Source organism: Alternaria rosae (genome assembly GCF_020736505.1).
Source record: "Alternaria rosae strain MPI-PUGE-AT-0040 chromosome Unknown BKA58scaffold_3, whole genome shotgun sequence".
Lineage (NCBI taxonomy): Eukaryota > Fungi > Ascomycota > Dothideomycetes > Pleosporales > Pleosporaceae > Alternaria > Alternaria rosae.
This window is the reverse complement of record NW_025763572.1, coordinates 2,472,093-2,493,757: the sequence shown is the minus strand read 5'-3', so window position 1 is coordinate 2,493,757 and position 21,665 is coordinate 2,472,093. Positions and strand designations below refer to the sequence as shown.

At 51.7% G+C, this 21,665-nt stretch overlaps 10 protein-coding genes across 10 annotated transcripts; 5 read left to right on the top strand and 5 right to left on the bottom strand.

The window, feature by feature from the left end:
- Positions 1 to 488: 488 nt before the first annotated feature.
- Positions 489 to 2,834, top strand: BKA58DRAFT_335450 (peptidase M16 inactive domain-containing protein). Its single transcript, XM_046168241.1, has 2 exons — positions 489 to 1,016; positions 1,069 to 2,834. Exons 1-2 carry the CDS (start codon positions 894 to 896, stop codon positions 2,674 to 2,676), a joined length of 1,731 nt encoding a protein of 576 aa, XP_046027973.1. The 5' UTR covers positions 489 to 893; the 3' UTR covers positions 2,677 to 2,834.
- Positions 2,835 to 2,966: 132 nt separating this feature from the next.
- Positions 2,967 to 4,917, bottom strand: BKA58DRAFT_132853 (uncharacterized protein). The gene is made up of 2 exons (XM_046164432.1): positions 4,263 to 4,917; positions 2,967 to 4,208 (listed from the first exon to the last, which is right to left on the bottom strand). The coding sequence occupies exons 1-2, from the start codon at positions 4,701 to 4,703 to the stop codon at positions 3,258 to 3,260; spliced, it is 1,392 nt and encodes a 463-aa protein (XP_046027972.1). The 5' UTR covers positions 4,704 to 4,917; the 3' UTR covers positions 2,967 to 3,257.
- Positions 4,918 to 6,138: 1,221 nt separating this feature from the next.
- On the top strand, positions 6,139 to 7,590 carry BKA58DRAFT_132864 (uncharacterized protein). The gene is made up of 3 exons (XM_046164433.1): positions 6,139 to 6,374; positions 6,432 to 6,707; positions 6,762 to 7,590. The coding sequence occupies exons 1-3, from the start codon at positions 6,231 to 6,233 to the stop codon at positions 7,164 to 7,166; spliced, it is 825 nt and encodes a 274-aa protein (XP_046027971.1). The 5' UTR covers positions 6,139 to 6,230; the 3' UTR covers positions 7,167 to 7,590.
- Positions 7,591 to 8,049: 459 nt separating this feature from the next.
- On the top strand, positions 8,050 to 10,179 carry BKA58DRAFT_357603 (uncharacterized protein; the record flags this gene model as incomplete). The annotated part of the gene is made up of 1 exon (XM_046168688.1): positions 8,050 to 10,179. One exon carries the CDS (start codon positions 8,050 to 8,052, stop codon positions 10,177 to 10,179), a length of 2,130 nt encoding a protein of 709 aa, XP_046027970.1.
- A 21-nt stretch (positions 10,180 to 10,200) lies between these two features.
- Positions 10,201 to 12,565, bottom strand: BKA58DRAFT_132791 (heterokaryon incompatibility protein-domain-containing protein). The gene is made up of 2 exons (XM_046164430.1): positions 11,821 to 12,565; positions 10,201 to 11,760 (listed from the first exon to the last, which is right to left on the bottom strand). Exons 1-2 carry the CDS (start codon positions 12,110 to 12,112, stop codon positions 10,364 to 10,366), a joined length of 1,689 nt encoding a protein of 562 aa, XP_046027969.1. The 5' UTR covers positions 12,113 to 12,565; the 3' UTR covers positions 10,201 to 10,363.
- A 1-nt stretch (position 12,566) lies between these two features.
- Positions 12,567 to 13,848, top strand: BKA58DRAFT_132838 (S-adenosyl-L-methionine-dependent methyltransferase). Its single transcript, XM_046164431.1, has 3 exons — positions 12,567 to 12,859; positions 12,909 to 13,591; positions 13,683 to 13,848. Exons 1-2 carry the CDS (start codon positions 12,712 to 12,714, stop codon positions 13,517 to 13,519), a joined length of 759 nt encoding a protein of 252 aa, XP_046027968.1. The 5' UTR covers positions 12,567 to 12,711; the 3' UTR covers positions 13,520 to 13,591; positions 13,683 to 13,848.
- Positions 13,590 to 14,576, bottom strand: BKA58DRAFT_437949 (uncharacterized protein; the record flags this gene model as incomplete). Its single annotated transcript, XM_046173541.1, has 2 exons — positions 13,590 to 14,356; positions 14,405 to 14,576. 2 exons carry the CDS (start codon positions 14,574 to 14,576, stop codon positions 13,590 to 13,592), a joined length of 939 nt encoding a protein of 312 aa, XP_046027967.1.
- Positions 14,577 to 14,657: 81 nt separating this feature from the next.
- Positions 14,658 to 15,591, bottom strand: BKA58DRAFT_380831 (uncharacterized protein). The gene is made up of 4 exons (XM_046169944.1): positions 15,325 to 15,591; positions 15,208 to 15,268; positions 15,026 to 15,155; positions 14,658 to 14,976 (listed from the first exon to the last, which is right to left on the bottom strand). Exons 1-4 carry the CDS (start codon positions 15,370 to 15,372, stop codon positions 14,865 to 14,867), a joined length of 351 nt encoding a protein of 116 aa, XP_046027966.1. The 5' UTR covers positions 15,373 to 15,591; the 3' UTR covers positions 14,658 to 14,864.
- Positions 15,592 to 15,727: 136 nt separating this feature from the next.
- On the top strand, positions 15,728 to 16,966 carry BKA58DRAFT_132779 (mitochondrial PGP phosphatase). Its single transcript, XM_046164429.1, has 3 exons — positions 15,728 to 16,308; positions 16,360 to 16,686; positions 16,772 to 16,966. The coding sequence occupies exons 1-3, from the start codon at positions 16,081 to 16,083 to the stop codon at positions 16,856 to 16,858; spliced, it is 642 nt and encodes a 213-aa protein (XP_046027965.1). The 5' UTR covers positions 15,728 to 16,080; the 3' UTR covers positions 16,859 to 16,966.
- A 1,980-nt stretch (positions 16,967 to 18,946) lies between these two features.
- BKA58DRAFT_132769 (phosphotransferase enzyme family-domain-containing protein) lies at positions 18,947 to 21,136 on the bottom strand. The gene is made up of 4 exons (XM_046164428.1): positions 20,806 to 21,136; positions 20,581 to 20,756; positions 20,332 to 20,532; positions 18,947 to 20,288 (listed from the first exon to the last, which is right to left on the bottom strand). The coding sequence occupies exons 1-4, from the start codon at positions 21,053 to 21,055 to the stop codon at positions 19,167 to 19,169; spliced, it is 1,749 nt and encodes a 582-aa protein (XP_046027964.1). The 5' UTR covers positions 21,056 to 21,136; the 3' UTR covers positions 18,947 to 19,166.
- Between the last annotated feature and the right edge of the window lie 529 nt (positions 21,137 to 21,665).

Genomic DNA, 21,665 nt, shown 5'->3' with positions numbered 1-21,665 from the left:
GGAGTGTGTGTTGAGGCGCGTGGCCGTGTCCCGGTTCGGGAGTCCTCACGTGAAGCGTCGGCTTGGCTGCCGGAGTGCAGGTGCAGGTTTCGGAGGAAGCTGATACCTCGATGGACGCCCGTGGGTCGCTGCGAGGGCGAATTGGGGACGGCAGTCGTAACTGTAGGAAGAGCTGGGGTTGTTGTTGTGGTGAACATCACCCTAAGACGAGGGTATAAGGCCTGAAGCTGGGGTGGGCGGGAATTGAATGCGCGAGTTTCAGCGTTTGACAGCCGACACAGTTTGCCCGTTTACAAGAGCACGCATGAGAATGGGAGTGTCCGAGGCACTGCGGCACTGAGGCAAATGATAGCAGCAATGCAACAAATGGCGCGCGAACAAGGCCAGGGCGGCCTGGTGACGGGCCAAGCAAACCAGAAGAGGAGCAGGCCGCCTCTAGACTGGCGATGCGGGACTACCAAGAATACGGACCTCTAGCATGCACTGGTAACAGGGCTCTAGAGTCGAGGTGATGAAGTCAGATCTTGTTGGCCGTCGCTACCAGATGCAATGCTGAACGTCACGCGGGACGTCAACAGCTGCCAGGTCCTTGCCAGGTCCGGGTCCATGACAAGATGGCGTCTGAAACCCCTCCGCCCTCGTACTCCATGTGTCTGCATCACGGCGGCGCTTGTCCGACTAAATATAGTTCCCCGCGGATATATCAGAGCATCCAAACCGACATGGACATGTTAGATAGAGTTCATGCGCTGATCGCAGCGTTGCGGTGTGGGGCCGCATTCATGGTGTAAGGGATCCGCTGCACTGGGTCTCCGCGCACGTGACATCATGTCATCCGAAGATGGGGAATTTTTCGGAACGCGCGACGGGTGCTGCCCTCACCCACGCCAGAAATGTTAAGACCACACACGTACCGACCGCTATCCCGGGGGCTATCCAAGACTTCGGCGTCGCTTACACGGTCAGCGCCATGCGCAGGTCGACGGAGCCTGGCCACGGCCATCGCTGAAGAGAGGGTTAGCACTGAGTTCACATAGCAAGCCGAAGCCATTCTAAACTGCTGTCCAGGACCCCGCCGAACTCGACCAGATCACCACCCTCCCCAATGGCATTCGCGTCGCCACCGAAGCCCTGCCGGGCCACTTCTCGGGTATCGGAGTCTACGTCGACGCCGGCTCGCGGTACGAGAACGATGCACTGCGCGGAGTCAGTCATATCATCGACCGGTTGGCCTTCAAGTCCACACGCTCCACCACCGGCGACCAGATGATGGAGAAGATAGAGACACTGGGCGGCAATATACAATGCGCGTCTAGCCGAGAGTCGCTCATGTACCAGTCTGCCACGTTCAACTCCGCCGTCCCCTCCACCGTCGGTGTCCTTGCTGAGACGATCCGGGATCCAATGGTTACGGAGGACGAGATACAACAACAGCTCGAGACAGCTGACTACGAGATTGGAGAGATCTGGAGCAAGCCAGAGTTGATCCTGCCGGAGCTGGTACACATGGCAGCGTACAAGGACAACACGCTGGGCAACCCTCTGTTATGCCCGAAAGAGCGCCTGCCCTTCATCAATCGCGCCGTTGTCGAGGCATACCGGAAAGAGTTCTACAAGCCCGACCGGATAGTAGTTGCCTTTGCCGGTGTGAACCACAACGAAGCTGTCCGCCTGACAGAAGAGTACTTTGGCGACATGGAGAAGGGCACCGGCCCATCGCTCATCGGTCTCGACTCCACAAATTCGGCATCTAACAGCGCACCGCAGCAGCAAATGTTCACGGCCGACCACCCTACACCCACCGGGGCACCGCCGCAGACCTCGAAACTCCTCTCCAAGATACCCTTCTTCAAGAACCTCTCCACATCGGCTACCTCCAACGCCTCCGTCAATACATCCCTCGACCTCAACTTCCCGCCGATAGATACCTCATTACCCTCACAGTACACCGGCGGCTTCCTCACACTACCGCCGATCCCACCACCAGCGAACCCCATGCTCCCCCGCCTGTCGCACATCCACCTCGCCTTCGAAGCCCTACCCATCTCCTCGCCCGATATCTACGCCCTCGCGACCCTACAAACACTACTCGGTGGTGGCGGATCCTTCAGTGCAGGTGGTCCAGGAAAGGGAATGTACTCGCGCCTCTACACCAACGTTCTGAACCAGCACGGATGGGTAGAATCTTGCGTGGCATTCAATCACAGCTACACTGATAGCGGCCTCTTCGGCATCGCATCCTCATGCGCGCCCTCGCACGTCACTCAGATGCTCGAAGTAATGTGCCGCGAACTCAAATCGCTCGGCGACGAAACCGGCTATTCCGCCCTCAACGACGTCGAAGTCCAACGCGCAAAGAACCAACTGCGCTCCTCGCTCCTCATGAACCTCGAAAGCCGAATGGTGGAACTAGAAGACCTGGGCAGGCAAGTCCAGGTACACGGCCGCAAAGTGGGTGTCAAGGAGATGTGCAAGAAGATCGAGGACGTTACCGTCAAGGATCTGAGGAGAGTCGCTCGTCATGTCTTCGGCGGTCAAGTGAAGAATGTTGGTGGTGGATCGGGTGCGCCGACCGTTGTCCTGCAAGAGGGCGAACAGGAGGGGCTGAAGAGGAAAGAGTTTACCTGGGATGACATACAGACGAGGATTGCTAGATGGAAGCTTGGTCGTAAATAGAGGACTATGGGAGTGATGCGGTTTGGCTGGAGAGGCAACTGTAAATGCTGTACTTGTATGATAGGAGTGGGACAAAAAGATGAATATCATGATTACCCTGTGAGCCTCGCACATGGAGATAGCTATTGGTAGCATGAGAAATGTAAAATTACGAAATTTCCTTCGCTTTTTTGCATTGGGCTGACTACAATCTCGACCAAGTGTGTCTAGCCACCTTGTACCAGGGCAAAGCCGAACAGATCTGGAGACTACACGGCGATAAAACAAGCACATTAGAAAATCAGGTGATAACGTTTGCTCTAGGGCTTCCATTCTTTTCGTTGATTGAAGTGTAGCAAGGCTTTAAATTACGGATAATGATACTGCTCTAGTCATCATCCGAGCAAGAAGAGGGGATCAAAGGAGACGTGTGAGCAAATCTCCACCTACTTCCGCTTCCCTTCCCTATTACCCAGTCGTAATCTCGTATGAACCATGACTGTTGTTCCGTTATCATGAAATCATCAAACCGCATCTCCTGAACTCCGTTTTCCTACTGGCCGCCTGCTTGATATGTCCAAGAGTTCTGACGGTGGTCCTCCCTATACCTGCGTCATGATGCTTTGTAATCCAATAGTCGCGTCCTCTTCGACCTCGGAGGTGTTAATCTCTGCGGTCTTGATCACCGCATCCAGCTTCTGAATAGCAGGTACGTTGAGGGCAACAAGATCGGGTATGTGCGTCTCAGCGGCTTCTTCTGTAAGTGCCACACCTTCTACTGCGACTTCAACTTCCCCTTCAGTTGTGAAGGAGTATACCGAAAACTCAGAGTCGGTACTACTGTTGTTTCCCGACGCTGGGTCACTGGGCGCGGTGACATGTGCGGTGACATTCTCGAAGCCACCAGTAAATGTTCCGTTCTTGATCTCATTGCGCTCTTTCTGCTTCCGAACCCGACGCAAAGCTCCGAGATCGAACTCGCCTACAGGCGGAGAACCGGTGTTATCACGCACTGTGCCAGTCCGTGGGAGGGGGAGAGTGATGTTAGAGCCTTCGGAGCTGGACTCTCGGCCTGGGCGGAAGATGCCCTGGACAGCAGATTTGAGACCTTGGGATGTGAGGAGACTGGACCCGCGAGAAAGGGAGCGGGCAATGTCTACGGACGATCGACGACCTATCTTGTAGAACCGTCGGCGGGGGCGGCGCTGCGCGGAGATCTCGTCCACGTCAGTCTGGGTGGTCTTGAATGTCGCTTCGCTTGAATGGGTGGTGTTGGATGAGGCGGTGAATGGTGAGCCTGCAGAAGTAGCGAAAGAATTTGAATTGGGCAGTGTCGATGGGGAAGTGCCTAGAGTCGTGGAGGACGGCAATGGCTGCGCTCGAGTGCCGATGGTACGCATGACGTGTGCGGATTTTGTCGGGAGCTCCTCCATGTCTTCCCGTGTCATGGGTGGGAACTCTGCGTTGAGTACCGCTTGGAAGGGGATGTACATCCGTTCTCGATAGTACGGGCGACATGTATGGCAGGCTCTTACGTTGCATCCCATGGAATTCTTTGGCTGGTTAGTATTCTGTTCGCTGACTTCAATACATCGGAAACTACTCACTGCGTTCATATCAGGCATACTGTTGAAGGCCCCGTCGGTGCTATATGGCGCCTTAGCCATGGCAGCGGTGAGTCTAGAGACGACATCGCTGGCTTGAGTGGCTTGTTGCGTGTCCAAAATGACCTGCTGGAGCTCAAGCTTCAGGTCTTTGAGCTTGTTCAGTTGCGTGTTGGTGTAATGTCCGCTCTCCGCTGTGATGATGATACTCTCGGCCAACCCAATCTTTTCTAACTCTTGGCGCAATGCAGACTTGACTGGCTCGATGCTATCCTGATCTTGTTCTAGTAGAGTGCGGAGAAGACAGGGTTCACAGTCCTGTCTGCATTCATACAGGAACCCGATAGATGGTGAGCGCCCGCAAATGCCGCAGTGCTGCTCTTGACCGAAAACGCGGTCCATGTCCAGGTGGGTACAGTTTGGGACTCGCAGTCGTTTTCCCATGGCGCCGTAAGACCGTGAGACAGGTACCGTGGGTTCGTAGGTTCGCAATCGCTGACTATCGGCTGTATATAGGCCTCAACTCGTCAGGAGGATGGCCAAGTGTGCTGGGGTTGATCGTCGCTGGGACAGCGGACACACGCGACAACTGATCCACAGGAAGGACGAGGATCAAAGGTGGGCGGACGGAAGAGCGTGGCAGTTGAAGTTTCTGTTCCAAGACAATGACAGGGCAGGTGCACGCACGCTAGACTGCGAGGAGTGAGTGAAGGCGTGGACCTTAAGACAGCAGCGGCGTGGCAAGAGCGATCTCGGAAAGTCGTCTCCAATCGACGTGTAATTTTGTGAGGAATTGAAGGAAGAGGGCAGTCGAAGCCAATTAAATCTTTTGGGAAAGACCGTTCACACGAGCTGTCACCGGCTGGCCATGCTCAACCCGGCGGCTTTGCACGTTGCGGGTTTGGCCTGGCCTCGTGAGTACCTATTCTACCAATGTTGAAGCCCTCTGACGGTCTTTGCACGTGCCTTGACTGTTTGTTGTTGTTGTCTCGCAATACAAACGACGAAATGAAATGAACGAAAGCGCTTTGACGACGCTTTGGAGCTGGACAAAGAAAAGAAAGCCACGCTGAGTAAAGAAGGCCATGCGGGGCGTGATCAGGCCAGTCGGAATGCCAGGGCAGACGTGATGCCATGTGAGGGTTAAGAAATGAGAGGCGCTGGCGTTTGCGAAGAAGTTTGGGGTCGTACAAACGATGTGTCTAATTCTATATTGTGGCACCTCGACGCAGGTCACCCTACCTAGGTAATTTGTAGACGACAATTTAAGACTATGTCTAGACGATTGAGAGTTGGCTTGGTGACTTGCCCAGCGGTGCACATTCCACCAGAAGATTACTCAGGCGAGAGATGGCGATGATGTATAGTCGGCATTTGAAGGGACCAGGATCAGTCAGCGATAAGAGCTCAGGGAAATCACTTCACGATCGACAACGACAGCGTAAGGGTCCCCTACCGCGATCAACCCTGCGCATGACTGTACTCGCCATCGCCCACGTAAATCACAATCGTCGTCGGGTGCAGAGCCTGTAATGAGCCGTGTGGGCAACTCTCGAGCTGGCGCGATGCAAACAAGTGCAGGCGGCGGCTTCCGACGCGCTGCCATCCGCCAAAAGCATCAGGCGAACGCGCCCTCGGCATGTCGTGTAGCTCAGCTTCATCAGTATTCTTGAGAAGAGTATGCAGAGACCGCAGGCTGGAATTGAAGAAGCTGGATGAGCACCATCATCCTCCTCCATAGCCGAAACCGAGGTCGTGTTGTTGTGCCAGACCACGCGCTTCCGCATCTTGGGCTCGGCGCTAGCAGCACGGAGCACCCAAGTCGTCCGAGGTGTTTACACTTCATCCCCAGCCATCCCGACGCCTGGCCAGCTCGTCAACCCTCCCCCACAAAACACCTCGTCGACCGCAGCCCCATCTTCCACACGCGCCCATCCGCTGTCTGCTGCTGTCGCATCGCATTGAGGCGTCATGTCGGTCAAATTCGAGAAGGAGACGACAACCAAGACGACGGCCGCCGTTGCCGACGCTGCGAGCAAAGTAAAGGATGGCGACATCATGCACGAGCTCGGCCAGGCCCTCACCAAAGGCGGCGGTCCCAATGGCTATCTCGCTGTGAGTCTTGTGCAACGAAACATGTGACGAGCCCTTCACTGACGGCACGCGCGCCAGGCCTACCTCAAGCAGCTGCAGAGCAACCCATTGCGCACCAAGATGCTGACATCGGGTACCCTCTCTGGTCTCCAAGAGTTCCTCGCATCGTGGATCGCCCATGACAGGAGCAAGTCGGGCCACTACTTCACCTCGCGTGTTCCCAAGATGGCCATCTACGGTGCTTTGATCAGCGCGCCCCTTGGACACGTCTTGATTAGTGCTCTCCAGAAGGTCTTCCAGGGGCGCAAGAGCTTGAAGGCCAAGATCCTGCAGATTCTCTTCAGCAACTTGATCGTGAGTCCCAACCCGAACGGTCGTCAACTGCCAGTATGTCGCTAACCGTCGCAGATCTCACCCATCCAGAACAGCGTTTACCTCGTCTCCATGGCCCTCATCGCGGGCGCTCGCACCTTCCACCAAGTCAAGGCGACCGTCAGGGCCGGTTTCTGGCCTGTCATGAAGGTCAGCTGGATCGTCTCGCCCATCTCGCTGGCATTCGCCCAGCAGTTCCTGCCCGAGACCACCTGGGTGCCCTTCTTCAACATTGTCGGTTTCATCATTGGCACCTACATCAATGCGCACACCAAGAAGAAGAGGTTAGCCGCTCTCAGGCGAAAGCACTACGGCGACGGCAGCGGAAGGAGTGTGGGTCCTGGTTCGCGCCCTGGCTCGCGCCCTGGTTCGCGTCCTGGCTCCGTCAGCGGAAGGCCTGTCGACGAGTACGGTCGTCCCGACGACCGCCCACGCTACTAAATGTCAGGGCTGGTAATGACAGCGCGATAGTCCGGATTCCTGTTCGCTGTTATATACCGATCAGCCGTGGCAACCCCAGCGGCTAAGAATGAGGCATCACCCGTCTTTGTTCATGTGTTACGACAAACTCGGGGAACGATATTCGGCTACCAGTCAGGCGCTTCACCATCTAGTGCGCTTTCATTTTCGCTCCCCTTTACGTGCTCTGTATATCCCATCTGTTTTCCTGCTCGATCATTGGAGCCGCGACTGGCGTTCGTTGCGCTCTTCGCTAAATAAATACTACTATTTTCACCTAGCTTTCGATCCGTGTCACCTCCATCATGTCGTCCTCGCGTCTAATCCCCACAAGGCATGTCTCCGTTAGTACTGACACTTGTTAGGCAGAGTGAGAAGCGGCGCTGAAAGCCGTCCACCTACCAGCGCCATCACATCCGTTCCAGCAGCCAGTGTTTTGCAATCTTGCGTTACATTCGTCTATATGGTACCACACGACCTTGGCCCATAGGCATGGTGCACAGCTGTCAGATCAAAGAAAACCGTCAGGTTTCCAGTATCGACCCAATGATATCTCACTTCGCCCGTAGCCCAACGAACCCCGGACCCAGATCTTCGGCTTACCCATGACAAACAATACACAATAGCGTTTGCGTCACTTTAGCATCCATCATCATTCGTGCTCCATGCTGAGTCTCCGAACGGAGAAGATGCCGCCAATGACTACGTCGCGCCAGCTAGATGCAGCCATCATCCGCTCCGGCCTCCCACTTGACTCAACTATAAAACAGCAATAGAATTACCCTCCCGCAGAGGTCCGGTCAATACTTGATGCATTTGACCCTTTGCCAAGACGCTCAGACCTCGACATTGATCTCGTTACTCGATGACACTCGGCTCTCCTGATCAGTTCGCGTTGTTGCCGTACGGTGATCGTTTCTTTGGCGGAGCAGCGCTTGCTCGATCGAGGTCTTACCCCTCTGATTCAGAATCAGATCTCTACATCCCTTTCGAGCCTCACGATTATCGTCGACCGCTATCGAGCGTTGCCGTGCGACTTCAAGATCCCTTCCTGAGGTGCGATAGGGATCTTGGGTGGAATATTGATTGGGCAGTTGCATTCATCGTTGATCGACTGGAGCAGAATTGGGCTGACGCAGCCAAGAATTTGAAGAACATAAGGATACGGGCGGCGACGCTTGAGAGGGACGGGCTAGTCCAGGAGATCCCATATCGTGTCTTCAACAAGCTCGATGAAGTGCTCTTTGCAGGCCATCTGAAAAATGCAGTCTTCCTCGATATCAACAGCCTGGGTACTGACGTCTCAGGCGCCACCTACACCCACAGACTAGGACCAAATCCTGATGTCAAGCGCATCTCGATCATTTTGAATGTGGACGCACTCGAGTACGCCAAGGCGAAAGACATCGTCGCTGTTCTGATCCATCACATGATACACGCATACCTTCTGGTCGCTTGCGGCGCACAGAAAGAAGACGAGGTGGACTATGGGCGCTTGGATCATGACGTGCATTTCGGTAAGATCATGTTTACCATCAAGAAGCTCTCAGCTGTGCACGGGAAAGAGTTGTCGCCACTCAACTATGGGCATGGCTCTTCCAACGTTCGCTACATCGCCGAGGAACACTACGGTCCAAGGAGGAGAGAAGTAGCTGAGCGTGAGGACCGGGAGCGATGGCATTGCAGCCACTGCCATAGCATCGGGCAGGGGCCATCCGAGAGCGAAGTGCAGAAATGGTACGGGAAGGTTTGCGAGCCCCTGTTCGACCAGCCCAAATGCGTGCGCGAGCCGGAAGTTCAAACGTATAACGAGCGGCGTCACGAGCTCGAGACGAGACGCCGCGCACGTCTGAGATCTTCTGCAGAATCGGTCGAATTCATGTACAAAGACAGGCCCGTCTTCGTTGATGGAGACAAGATCGAAGAGTTCTTGAGTGTGGTCAAAGCCTTTGATAAGGCGGGTAGCCGCTTTCTGAAGGTGCACAAGGAAGTTTCTGAAGAGACTTTCGTCCGCTTCCTTGAATTCTTACATACTGGCTCCTACCGGCCTGACCCACGCCCATTCGCCACCGTAGCAGCCGGTCTGGGCATCGAACGTCGAGGTCCACCCATCATCAAACCCCAAGCAACGATCAGTGAATCGTGCGTTTTGACTGATGTTCGGTTTGCCAAGCTCGGCACATTAATGGGCTTCGAAGACTGCAAGAGTTATGCTCTCGATCGAATGAACGCCTATGGCATCCTCAATGAAGACCCCGTGGCCATTCTCAACGAGATCTATAAAGGCTACGAGCCGGACTCCGATCTGAAGGACTGGGCGCGAAAGTTCCTCGTCCGCGCGCCAAATACTTCGAACCCAGAGTACTACACTACGTCAATTAGTTTAACTACCATTGAGCCACCAAATTTGATCAAGCTTGAGAGTCAGCAGGGCTCCCACCGCATGCGCTTTCTCGATGCTATTGAATCCAGTGGAGCACTAGAGAACGATGTCAACAAAGCTCGTGCCGAACTCAAAGCTGCCGGTTGGTATAGCTGGTCTACATTCCTACCTCACGATCCACCCAGGATGCTTACCGAACGCTCCATGAGCTATTCTGCCCACCCATTGGCCCTCGGTCGACGTTCACCTCTTCTCCTCGGTCGCTCATCTACACCAGGCCCCTGGCATAGCTTCCACGACCTCACCAGCCAACTCTCCTCCCTAGACATCAACCGTCTGCGTGATTTGGAGCGCGAGAAGGAGCGCGACCGTGAGCGAGTGGAGAAGTTGAGGGATTACGAGCGGGCCAAGTATAGTGATATCGAGCATGAGAAACTCAGGAAGCTACGCCGGGAGAAGGAGCGCGAATTAGAGAGGGAGAAGGATAAAATGAGGAGATTGGAACGGGAGAAGGAGAAGGTGAAGGAGACGCATGCGCAGTTGCAGGCTACGGCGGCGATTGAAGCGATTTTTGGGAGGAGTAGGCATGGGTTTGTTGAGGATTATGATTGATCTGCGGTTCGATGGGGTCATGTTTGGGCATTAGGTAGATGCTCTACGATGCTCGATTCCCTCTAGCGCAGCAAGATGAGGCTATTGCCGTACCTCGCTGCTGATAATTATGGCTTCCAAACAAGTCTTCACTATGCTAGACCCTGGTATTTCTTTGCGAAAGATTATTTGGCTTTAGTCATAACTACTCTTGCTGACGAATAAAAGCCGTGCCTACTGCATACCAGTTAGAACTACGACAAGACGCACCTCCAGGAGCTCGTTGGTTCTGGCATTCCAATACTATAGCACTTCCATATCTTCCAAACTCGTGATAGGAAGCGATCTTTCGATTATGGCGTTTACAGGGTCCGACTCCAGTGTGTTCGCTTCTGCCGATCGCTCTTCTCATGAGCCCCACCATATTCGGTTCGAAGAATGCTGACCACCCTTCATCGAAGAGCTGTTCGATTATAGGCTTGACCAGGGAAGATTCGCTAGGTAGATCTGCACTGTATGGCCTCTCTCTCTGATGATTGAATGGTACCATCGTCGGTCTAGATACGTCAGTCCAGGGTCGATGATCAGCCTTGCCAAACGTCGCAATATGCTGTCCAAGCAAGTCCTTGATAGATCCTTGGGCAATTCCGCAGTGCGACTTTGTGTAGTCGAGGTAATCCTGCAGTGCTGTCAAACAGCCTTTTTCCCCTGCCATTAGTACAACGATCTTCATTAAATACAACTTAGGATGATGCTGGCTTAAGTTTAACAAAGAAACGTAGGAGCACCAATTGAAAGATACAAAAGAGTGATTTCTAAGATCGAGAGCGTACATCTCTCGTTTGACCTTCCGAGCTCTTACGAAAGCAGCTTTTTCGATCTCTTGACGGTTACATCTGAGTATATTACAAAGTGAATCGATGAGACACCATGCATCTCTAGTTTCAGGAAGTTCGGCTCCGCACTGATTCCGGACCACATCCAGTAATAATTCGATGTGCGGCTTGGTGTAGTCCGGTGAAATCGGATCAGGTGAATCTGTGACATCGCTTGCGATTCCTAGTAGAGCATACACCCCGTCCTGTATTAGAGTGCACTGAGATGCGGAAAAAGACTGTAACAGGGACCGCAATCTCATTGACTCCCAAAATGCCGCAGAGGAGCCGCCTTTATCAGAACCACGCATTCGTTGATAGTTCACCCTGTAACGCAACAGAGTTTTCCCCGGCGTGTCCCATATACGAGGATATCGTGGCTTGCTTCCCGAGGAGAGTCTGGCCATGTCCCAAACGACCAGACGGAGGTCGTGGGCTGTGGCACGGCATCCGCTCCACCATACAGTCAAATCGACAGGCAGAAGGAACTCTTGTATAACCCAAACGCGTGACCAGTATGGGCGACTGAGGAGGTCTACCAGCGCTTGGCGCGTCTTATCATCAACGAATCCAAGGGAATTCCGTGGAGCGGATACGGCTGAGTAGGCAAGATCTGAGTTGCAACTTGCTTCACCTAACCATGCGATAGCAGACGTCGCGGTCGAAAACAATATGTGCATTTGGCCGACTTGATGGTTACGCTCGTGAACATCGCACTGATTGATACCTTTGTGTAGCAATTAGCTAATGAACAGTCGTCTTCTGCTCTGCCGCATCTAGCACATACATAACGCATCGATCCACAGACGATTTCCGCGACCTTCATCCCAGACTCGGAAACGGCGGAGGAAGTTACGGAGGTTTTTGCCGACCTGAACGGCTTCCCCGCAGCATTGGATTTCGGCGAGTCCGCCACCTTGATCCCAAGTATACGATAAAGCGATGAACGAAGGATGCTCGTCGAGATCAGCATGTGTGAGTTCGCAGCGAATCTGTTCTTGCGGGTCGCCGGGCGCTACAGTGAGGAGGCGAATAGTCTTTTTACTTCGATCCAGCTGTGTGTAGCCCAAGGCTGCCATCTTCTCCCATGCTCTTTCGTGCAATAATGTTGTACTGCAGTAAGCTCGAATCGCTCATTCGATCATCGTACAGTGGAGTATACCAGAAGCTGATATTTCTGCTAGGTTGATGGGATTTGCATTTGGGGTATTTGAGAAATGTGAGACGGAAGAGCGAGGCAACAACGATCCGGCTGAGACTCAGCCTGGGCGTTCAGTTGGAGAAGACATAGCTGCACAGCCTCTCCTGCATGGAGGCTGAGCCCTCCAATCTTCTGACTGCTTGCTCTACCATATAGGCACTAGCAGTTGGCAAACCAGAGGGCTTTGCCAAATTACTGGAGGAATGAAGTAGATCTCGATCATTTGTGGCCCGGGACATGATTACAGGAAGTCGCGACTGTCGGTCATCCTAGGACGGAAGCGCCCCGCATCATGCCCGCAAACCCCGCACAGCATTCTACGTATACACAATTACATATCCGTATTAATCACGACACGCACCAGCATTGCATTTCACAACTATTCATGCACTACCCCCTTCATGCTTGACTCTTACTAGTACTTTTCGGACCTTTCTTCAAAAGCAGATAACCTTCAAGTTTCACGTCACCAACGCCATGACGACTAGTCAAGAGATCAATAACGCGCGCTTCAGCAAGGAAGCACTAGAGTGGGATTCGAATGAGAAGCATGTAGAATCAACCTCGAAAGCACTCGAAGCCATCAAGCGATACGTACCTGCCTTTAAAGATGGAAGCAACAAAGGTATCATCATGCCGCCCCACAGCGCTCTTAGATCTAACAAGCATCGCAGATCTCGACGTACTAGAAATCGGTTGCGGAACTGGCCTCCTTTCCTTCATGCTAGCTCCACACGTACGCAGCCTCATCGGCGTCGACACCGCAGATGGCATGATAAGCGCTTTCGACACCAAGCTTGCGGATCTTCCAACAGAGCACCCAAACCTCTGCTCAGTAAACCACTTTCTAACGAATCCGGACTCGCATGAATTGCAGAGCGCAGCAGCGCTCCTCGCCACCCATCGCGGAGAGGCACCATCGCCGCCCTACTCGTATCGATTTGATCTTGTGGTTTCCCACCTGACGTTACATCATATCCCTTCGATGGCGGAGATCTTAGCGACTATGCACAAGTGTTTGAAGCCTGGAGGTGTTGTTGCGTTGACAGACTATGAGGACTTTGGACCGGAGGCTGTACCATTTCATCCGGTGAGCAAAAGGCCGGGAGTGGAAAGACATGGGATTAAGAAAAGCGAGATGGAAGAGTTGTTGCTAGGGACAGGGTTTAATGAGGTGAGGGTCGATGAAGCCTTTATTCTGCGGAAGGAGGTTGATGCTGAGGATGGGAAGCCGGCGAGAGAGATGGATTTCCCGTTCTTGCTGTGTTTCGGGGTGAAGAGTTGAAGTAGTCGCTGGTAGGTAGGCAATTACGATAGTGTTCGACGGCGTCTGTGGCAGTTCAGATGTGTCCATATCATAGATCTTTCAGCAGGTCGTTCACTGCCTTTGCAGCGAAACGTTTTCGTTCGGCCTCTTCCATGCCCTCGCCCATCTCCTTGATCGCAACCATCTTCTGCATCATGACCTCCAGATCTTCGACCTCTTTATCTCCAGGTTCCTGGCCTTCATCATCGTCGAATCCGGCTAGCGCACCTTTCATGCCAAACAGCTCCATGTTCATCTCCGCCTCTTCTGCCGCAAAGCTGCCTTCAAAACCGTCATCCTCGCCCAAGTCTAAACCCGCCATGCTTTCCCATTCCCCAGCCTCAAGCGCTTCCCGAACTCTGTGTATTCCTGTCGCCTCGCCGAACTCATTCTTGCCCTTCTTCTCTGAGTCGACGTATTCGAAACCGTAGTCCATGGCGAGTTCTTCCCAATCTTCATTGCTCTTCTCAAGGTAAGGTGTAATGGATTGCGGCATTGCGACAGCCAGACACACCATGTCACCGCCGTAGCCACAGGCACGCTCGATGACGTCGGAAACGGCCTGCATGGTTTCTTTGATCACTTCTAGGTCTTTTGCTTCGACCGGCTTCTTGAAGCAGTATATCCACGCACCGAGCGCGGTGACGACTTCGCGGGCCTCGGGCTTGGTGAATTCGGTACGCCATTCCGCGACGTTCCTGAGCTCATCAATCCATATGGGAAGATTTGCGGTGTAGTATTTGGTCTCGAGACGCCATTCGTGGGTAAGGCCGGCCGTGGTTTCGGAGGTTGGCTCTGGGGCGGAACCTGTGAGTTCTAAGCAGAGTTAGTAGATGCGCGTAATGTAGAGGGTGTAGCATGTACCTTTTAGGAGTGGAAGTACACCTGCTTCCGGCGCACCGATGGCGAGGATGCGCCGTGGGTTCTTGATTTCCATGTCCATGTTGTGTTGGTGGAAAAAGTGTCGAGCTGCGGAGTTCTCGGGGGTCTCGCCTTCGACGTGGGGTAGGCGCCTGCCGCTGGGACTGTCAGACATTCGCGACTACGCCCGATTGCGTGTTCACTTCATATATCGCTGGTCATTCTTTGAGCACGCGCGACTTCTGGTGACGTGAAAATGTGCATTCATCCCATTCAAAGGTATCATCAAATTTGGAGCTATCCCAATTTTCAGCGTATGTCCAGCAAGAATGATCTGGTTGCATACCTGTCCTTCCCTCCACTGTCAACTTCTCGCACCATACCGTGCGTCCTCGCTGCTGTTGCGCTTCCGGTAGCAAGCTCTCTGCTTATGTTGTCTTTTCGCCCGTAACTTTCAGCTCGTTCAGCGACCACCGCCACGAGTGCTGGCCCTGGCCCTATTGACTGTGGCCCTTCCACGCGCAAGACCGACACCGCGACCCCTTGTGCCTCTCGATCGGAACATGGGTGCGTTCCTGTGGCCTGTTAGCTCTATTCTCCTTCTAATAAGCCAATATATCTTACCTCAACATGTCTGGGACGATGAAGTACCGGACATGGCTTCCCCGAATGTATACTTGTTCGAGATGTGAGACGCGACCGTCGCGGGCGGTTACAGTAATGTCTTTCAGCTGTACGTTCATGTTGTCCTCGGCTGTAGCTCGTTAGTACAATACCTAAGTGCTGAGGAATATATGGAGACATACCTTCAATTAGCTTGCCGCGGTAGACTTCGCCAGATGTGATTTCAAGAGTGACAATGTGACCCTAGGACCTGTTAGCGCAGGCTCAGGAACTGGTACAGGAAATGACGGCGAACGTACTGCTGCCTCGTTGAGGAGCTTGATTGGGATACCGATAGTGCTCGTCATTTTGCTTGTATTGATTCTCGGCCAAGTTGACTGGTATTACTAGCTGAGTCCTTCGCGTGTTCGAAGCCGTAGGATGGTGGTAGATCGCAACAAGTGAAGACTTCGTGTCGTAGTCGCAAATCGCACTCGTGGCGCGATTGTGTCTCGTGGGTTTCGTCGCCTTTTCGGTACGCAAGAGTCGTCGGTAACAGTGCACGGCGCAGTCTTGGGTGTCGTGGGTGCAGAGCGCGTGCGCAGTGCTAATATCGCTGTCTACAGAAAGTTGAGGTTGAGCTTTGACCACGTCTTAGTCATCATACTATCGCTCTCTGCTACCTGCTCTTCAATGCTCCTCAAGAACTCGTTGCCTCTTCAAGTCAAGCTGCATCCGTTTCACATTAACATATCATCATGTGCTATAATATGAATGACTTCCGTCTTTGATATCGGATTCTCTCATCTCCATGACATAGCCGTACGCTCGCTCCTCGATAGCGCAGCGAAAACTGTTGGAACTTTGTTGAACGCTAATACCACTCTGCATCTTCGAACTGAATAAACGTATAGGTAGGCTAAGTAGATTTCACTGGTACTGATTGCAGCGGTCGGTCTCGAGAGGTGCTCGGAACGAGATCGGAATCGTCGGAAATAACATCTCGGGAAAAGCAGCGCGCAACAAGCGCGTCACCATCCAATCCCCCATCGCAATCCTACCACGCTGCATCCCAAATGAACATCTCGGGCACTTTAAACGTCTTTCGATTGATTTGGAACCCGACTCTATGTCTCCCGCAACACACAGTTTCGACATTCAATCATCTACCTATTCCCCTGTCGAAAGCCTTCAGGAAGGATGGGGTCAACGAGCAGAAAGAGGTTGACATCCAAGCTGTAGTGCTCGACAAAGACAACTGTTTTGCTGTTCCACATACCGATGAGATTCACAAGCCATATGAAGTACTGTTGCGCGCCTCGTCTTATTCAAAACGTTACTAACCTCTGTCCTAGGATCATTTCCAGCGCCTGCGACGCGCTTATCCAGGCACGAAACTCTTGATAGTGTCTAACACAGCTGGCACATCATCAGATAAAGACTATGCGCAGGCCGATGTCTTGGAGGCCAACACCGGTGTCAAAGTGTTGCGACATTCCACCAAGAAGCCTGGCTGTAAAGAAGAGGTGATGGCTTACTTCAAGGCGCATCCAGAATCTGGTGTGACCAGACCAGATCAAATTGCAATAGTAGGAGATCGCCTGTCTACGGACGTCATGATGGCAAACCTCATGGGCGGATATGGGGTATGGGTCAGAGATGGAGTACAGGGACGGGGTTTTGTAAGTGCTTCAGCTCGTAGAGCGCGTCCTAAATAGTGACTTAACGGAGTCACAAGTAATGTCTTTGAGGCTAACGGAATCATAGTTTGCGAGGGTTGAGGATAGGCTGCAGAGCTTCCTCTTCAGGAGAGGATACGCTGCGCCTGATCCTAGCCGGAATCAGTTCGAGTAATGCATGAGGTAGCATAACCGTATTAAGCAGAAAGAATACGCATCTGCTTGTTTGACAAACGATTCGGATCCGAGCGACAAACCACTATTTCTTCTACTGAATTCCATCGTAGAGCTTCTTTCTTTCTGCGTCACTACCAGATCCACATGAAAATCTAGCGATGCTTTCAAAGCGTCGCCTGTTGTAGGAGTCTGTTCGCTTCCAATCCGCGACCCATGTACATTCTCAAAGCTTTACTGGAATGTCGCGACCCAAACAACGATTGGTGGGTTTTGCCCTTCCAAGCGGCACACTTCCTAACTACAAACTTAAACGATCCTGTAGTGAGCATCCTTCAGCAACCTTCGCTAACATCTCAAAAAGAACCAATCACGAATATTGAAGCCTACGGTTAATATGTAGATCCCTGCGTGCTCGGCTTGCCCAGTGTGCCCAGTAACCGAATCCAGTGGAGGGCCTAACCTCAGACCTTCCTCCTCTGGATCTACCTCCGTTCAGGCTCAACAACCTGTCAACGCCAAAGCCCAGAGTAGGTAGATGAGCAGTAGTGTCTCGATACTGTCTACTAAAAATTGTGTTTAGCTTCAAAAGCCTTGCTACGTAGGGTCGGGCCGCTTGTCGGTAGATCCACTCCGGGCTGCGCTGCATGTCAGCATAAACGACACTCCACCAAACCGCGTCGCATGTCAGCATAAGAACTATTGAACATACGCCCCAGGGTCTTAGCCTACGATTAAGTTGGCCTAGTCATGACCTTCGATGCGGCTGTCAATTAATACGCCTTACGCCTTGATGGCCTACATAGAAGTATATGTCCAAAGACAAAGAAACTACTATAAGAACAGCTCTTCTTCATTTCGAACAGCTTCTCTCTATTCTTACCCACTCTACTAGTACGCAACACACCTCTTCTAAATCGAAAGAGCTATATACCATACACCGGTCTTAATCAGTCTTCATCAAGTACGTCACAGTTACGAGTTCTTTTCTTTAGCACAATCTACGACATACAACCTTGGAAACGTATCCATTCACTCATCCGATTACTGACTCTATCTTACAGATACAGCCGCCAATATGGTCACTCATACCACCATTCTCAGCGCAATCATGAGCTTCGGCCTCCTGGTCGCACCTGCAGTTGCCGCACCGGCCACTAGCGCTGCAGCATCTGGCGAATACGTCGGCGGAATTGACATTCAGGGCTTTTGCAATAGGGAGTATGGGAGTGAGTGGAGAGCTCTTCGGTATGACAATTCATGCAACGGCTGGAAGTGCTGGTGGGCGCAATTTGATATCGCATTGGGTGTCGATACTCCCAAGGCATGTGCGTACCAGTATGGCTCCGGAGTGTATGCTTGGTGCACTGGGGGAGTGGATAGTTGGGGCTGCTTCAGGTCATAGACGGACATGTACATAATGTTCAATCTATGCAGCGCAGGTTCCCTTGTCATCGTTGTTTGATCTATCGCTTTTGAGTCGGTGGCTCAATGTACCGCTGTTCCATGGTCCATACTCAATGAGGAATTTGCAAGGTCTGTCGGATGCGAACTAGACACACTCTCACACGTTGTGTATTGCGTCTCTGGCTAGTCCTCATTCGCAGCCTTCATTCCATATTGTCGCGTCTCCACCGAGACTATCAAATCTAGAGAACATAGCCGTAAGCAAGACTTTCACACGACACGCAGTCCGAATAAGAGCTATGTGCCTTAATGGGACGCTAGCGGGTAAGAGTCCAAGACATTCATCTGAACTTTTTCAGGCAGATACACGAAACCGATTACCGCGAGGCTAAGCGCGAGGATGTTAACTACTGGAATTATAGACGCTACATAAGTAGTATAAAAAAAGCAATTTCCTATTAGAAAAGTAATTGACGTACCTTATTACGGTGGAGTGTTGATGCAGAGCAGGGCAACAAAACGCAGTCGCGTAACTTAATGTAATGTTCTCAATGCAGGTGTATTTCCTAAACACCTTGTACTCGCTGTATGCAGCCATAGGTTAGCTTACCTTATAGGTATGTTAACTACTCTACTAAAACTCTGTAAAACATTATGACTATACACTACTATTTCGTAACGTCTAGAATAGAATTCAATATTTATAGTAAGCTTTTTTATGTAGAAGCTTCTACTTTGTCTTACTTATATATACGTAAGTTATAGCCTATATTAATATAGCGTATTTTTAATAGTCTACTTACTTTAACGACACCGACGACACGATTGTGACATGACCCTGCACCTCTCCAAACTATAGCTTTCTGCGCATCAACGAATAACTATTTAAGGTACTTGCCTGATTACCACGACGGCATCATGCCGGAGAGCATGTTCTCCACATTCAACTCGTCACGGTAAGCCGGAAAGATCTGATCGACAACATCTGTAATCCACCGAGGAGTATGTCGAACAGTAAAATGCATCTTGGAGTATTCCCAGTATTCAGGATACCATCCTGCACACTCCCAATCCACTATGCCCGAGATTCTCCCCATCTCATCGACAAGGATATTCCTGAGATTGAGATCTGCGTGGGTGAAGACGATGTCGTGCTTCACGCCGTGCGACTTCGAAATTTGTATCCATGCATCTTCGTCAAGTGGAAGATCGGTCGTCAAGAATTGATTGAATTCGGTCTCGTCGTGGAATCGCAATTGCTTGCGTTGAGAGTCACCGATTCGCCAATCCAGGATGCCACCACCCAATGAATTGCAAATGCTGAATCGTGAACCGGTATTGTTAGGAATACGCCGCAATTCGGTGAGATAGTCCTTGAGATCTTGTGCAGCTGCGTCCAGTTGTCCGTCAGTCATGGTAGACAGCCTTTGTCCTATACCATGTCCATGGAGACCGGTCATGAGGAGGTACGATGATTCACGATACTGAATTGTATCTATCCCTTTTGGTGCAGGAATACGCGTGTATGCCTGAACGATCTGGAGTGATCGAAGCTCTGCTTGGTGCCTTGGTGCCCAGTCTTGATGTGCTTTTCGCAGGTAGAGATTGAAGGGCAATCGGTGAATCCGGTCGGAACCAGTGTCTCCATAGAACTGCTGTCCAAGTGATGCTAGGCAGTTGTAGGCAATTGCTCGAAGAGAGACGGGCGTTTGCAACCACAGGTGTTGGAGTATCGGAGATACAAGTTGGGTGCACCGCCGGATCCAACTTTCCTTCACTAGAACCTTCCTAGGTAAGCTGGCCCGGTCTTGCGCCGTTGAGCTGCATGGAGAGCTGGGTCTTTGCCTCATGTATTCAAATACCTCCAGCCATGCTAAAGCTAGTGCAAACTGATGGTGTACTTCGATGAGTTGCGGATTGGGGAGGGACGAGGTATCCGTGGCTCTGTTCTCTAGTCTTATGAACGGGAGAACATCGACTCGTATAGACGGCATGAAAGAGTTTGTTTTCACGAAGTACCGGACCTGGTGCTATTAGAAAAGTTGGTGATGTCACAAGGAGACTGACCGAGTTGCTCTGAGCTCCCAGCGGATCAACTTTTAGGGAAAGCCTTCCATTTGCAAAATGTGCAAACATTTGCGACGACAGCAGCACCAGTTGATCGGAAGAATCACAGCCAGACATGTCGGAATCTTGACTCAAGAGCGACCTCAGACATTCCAGCTTCGATCGTCCAATGAACATGGCGAGCATGTTGCAGAGTCTTCCCTGCTGGAATTTTAGCCACATTAGGGGCCATGGAGATTGAGATCTTACATCTCGGACCATGTCTCCATCTTGAAAGAGGGTAGGAGATACTACATATATAGGTAATAGATTCTTATCGTACTTCCATCTGCCATCGGCCTTCGAGATACAGCATCTGCCTCCATCTCTCCGCCATATGCTCCGTCTGAGTGACGGCTCCAACTCTTCGCAGACGATCGGACGTACTGATGAGACCGTTAGTATAGTTTGACGAGACGTATCATGTAAACGTACTCCTCCGTGGGAGACTGATCCAATCAGCTAGGAAGTCAGCGACCGTGGCTTTGTCGGACCCGACAGTATCATCGAGGAAGAAACGAGCCGCAAGTTCTCTATCGACGGCCTGCTGTATAAAGGCGCTGAGGAGAGCTCTATGGGGATGGGCAAGTGATTCCGCGATTAGAGAAATCGCTTGGACCTCAAGAGAAGCCTCATCGCGAGAGAGGTAGGGGGCGCATCGGGAGGTGTGGTACGGACTACCCATAACGCTGCTTATGTTGAAGTACAAATGAAGGGTGTGTCGACTAGTTAGGAAGCTCCAGGTGAAGTTGAAGGAATATGAGTGTCGCAATTAGCGGGAGGGAAACGCAGCGTGCACTCAAAGATGCAAGGGTGGCTGGTGCGCAAAACACGTGAATCTAGCGCTACGCACGTCCTACTAATACTTACTACGCCTTATACACGCTTCTGCCACGACTCTTTTCTGGCTTTAGCTAATATGGATTTGCACTCGGGTTAGCGTTGCCCGTACACTAATTCGTGTTAGAGAAGAACGATTAGGTCTTGATTAATTTTGGCTTATGCATGTGCTACGGCACAGTTGTTAAGCTAAATCTACAGCGCTCATAAAGAGTATAAGAAAAGCGGTGTTATGCGAAATCAAAGATGTGTCTATCTATTTATGTCTTCTCTTAGTTTATCTTTATTCTGCTAAATTACAATACACCTAATTTACTAAGCTAATAATGTCGGCGAGTCTTCTCAAGAATTACTCTATCTACATTATTCTTAGTGTAAGAGGCTACGCCATATTAAGCAGACTGCTCTGGTCACATGACGTACGACTTAGCGCCGACTAAAGTAGTAAAGCACAA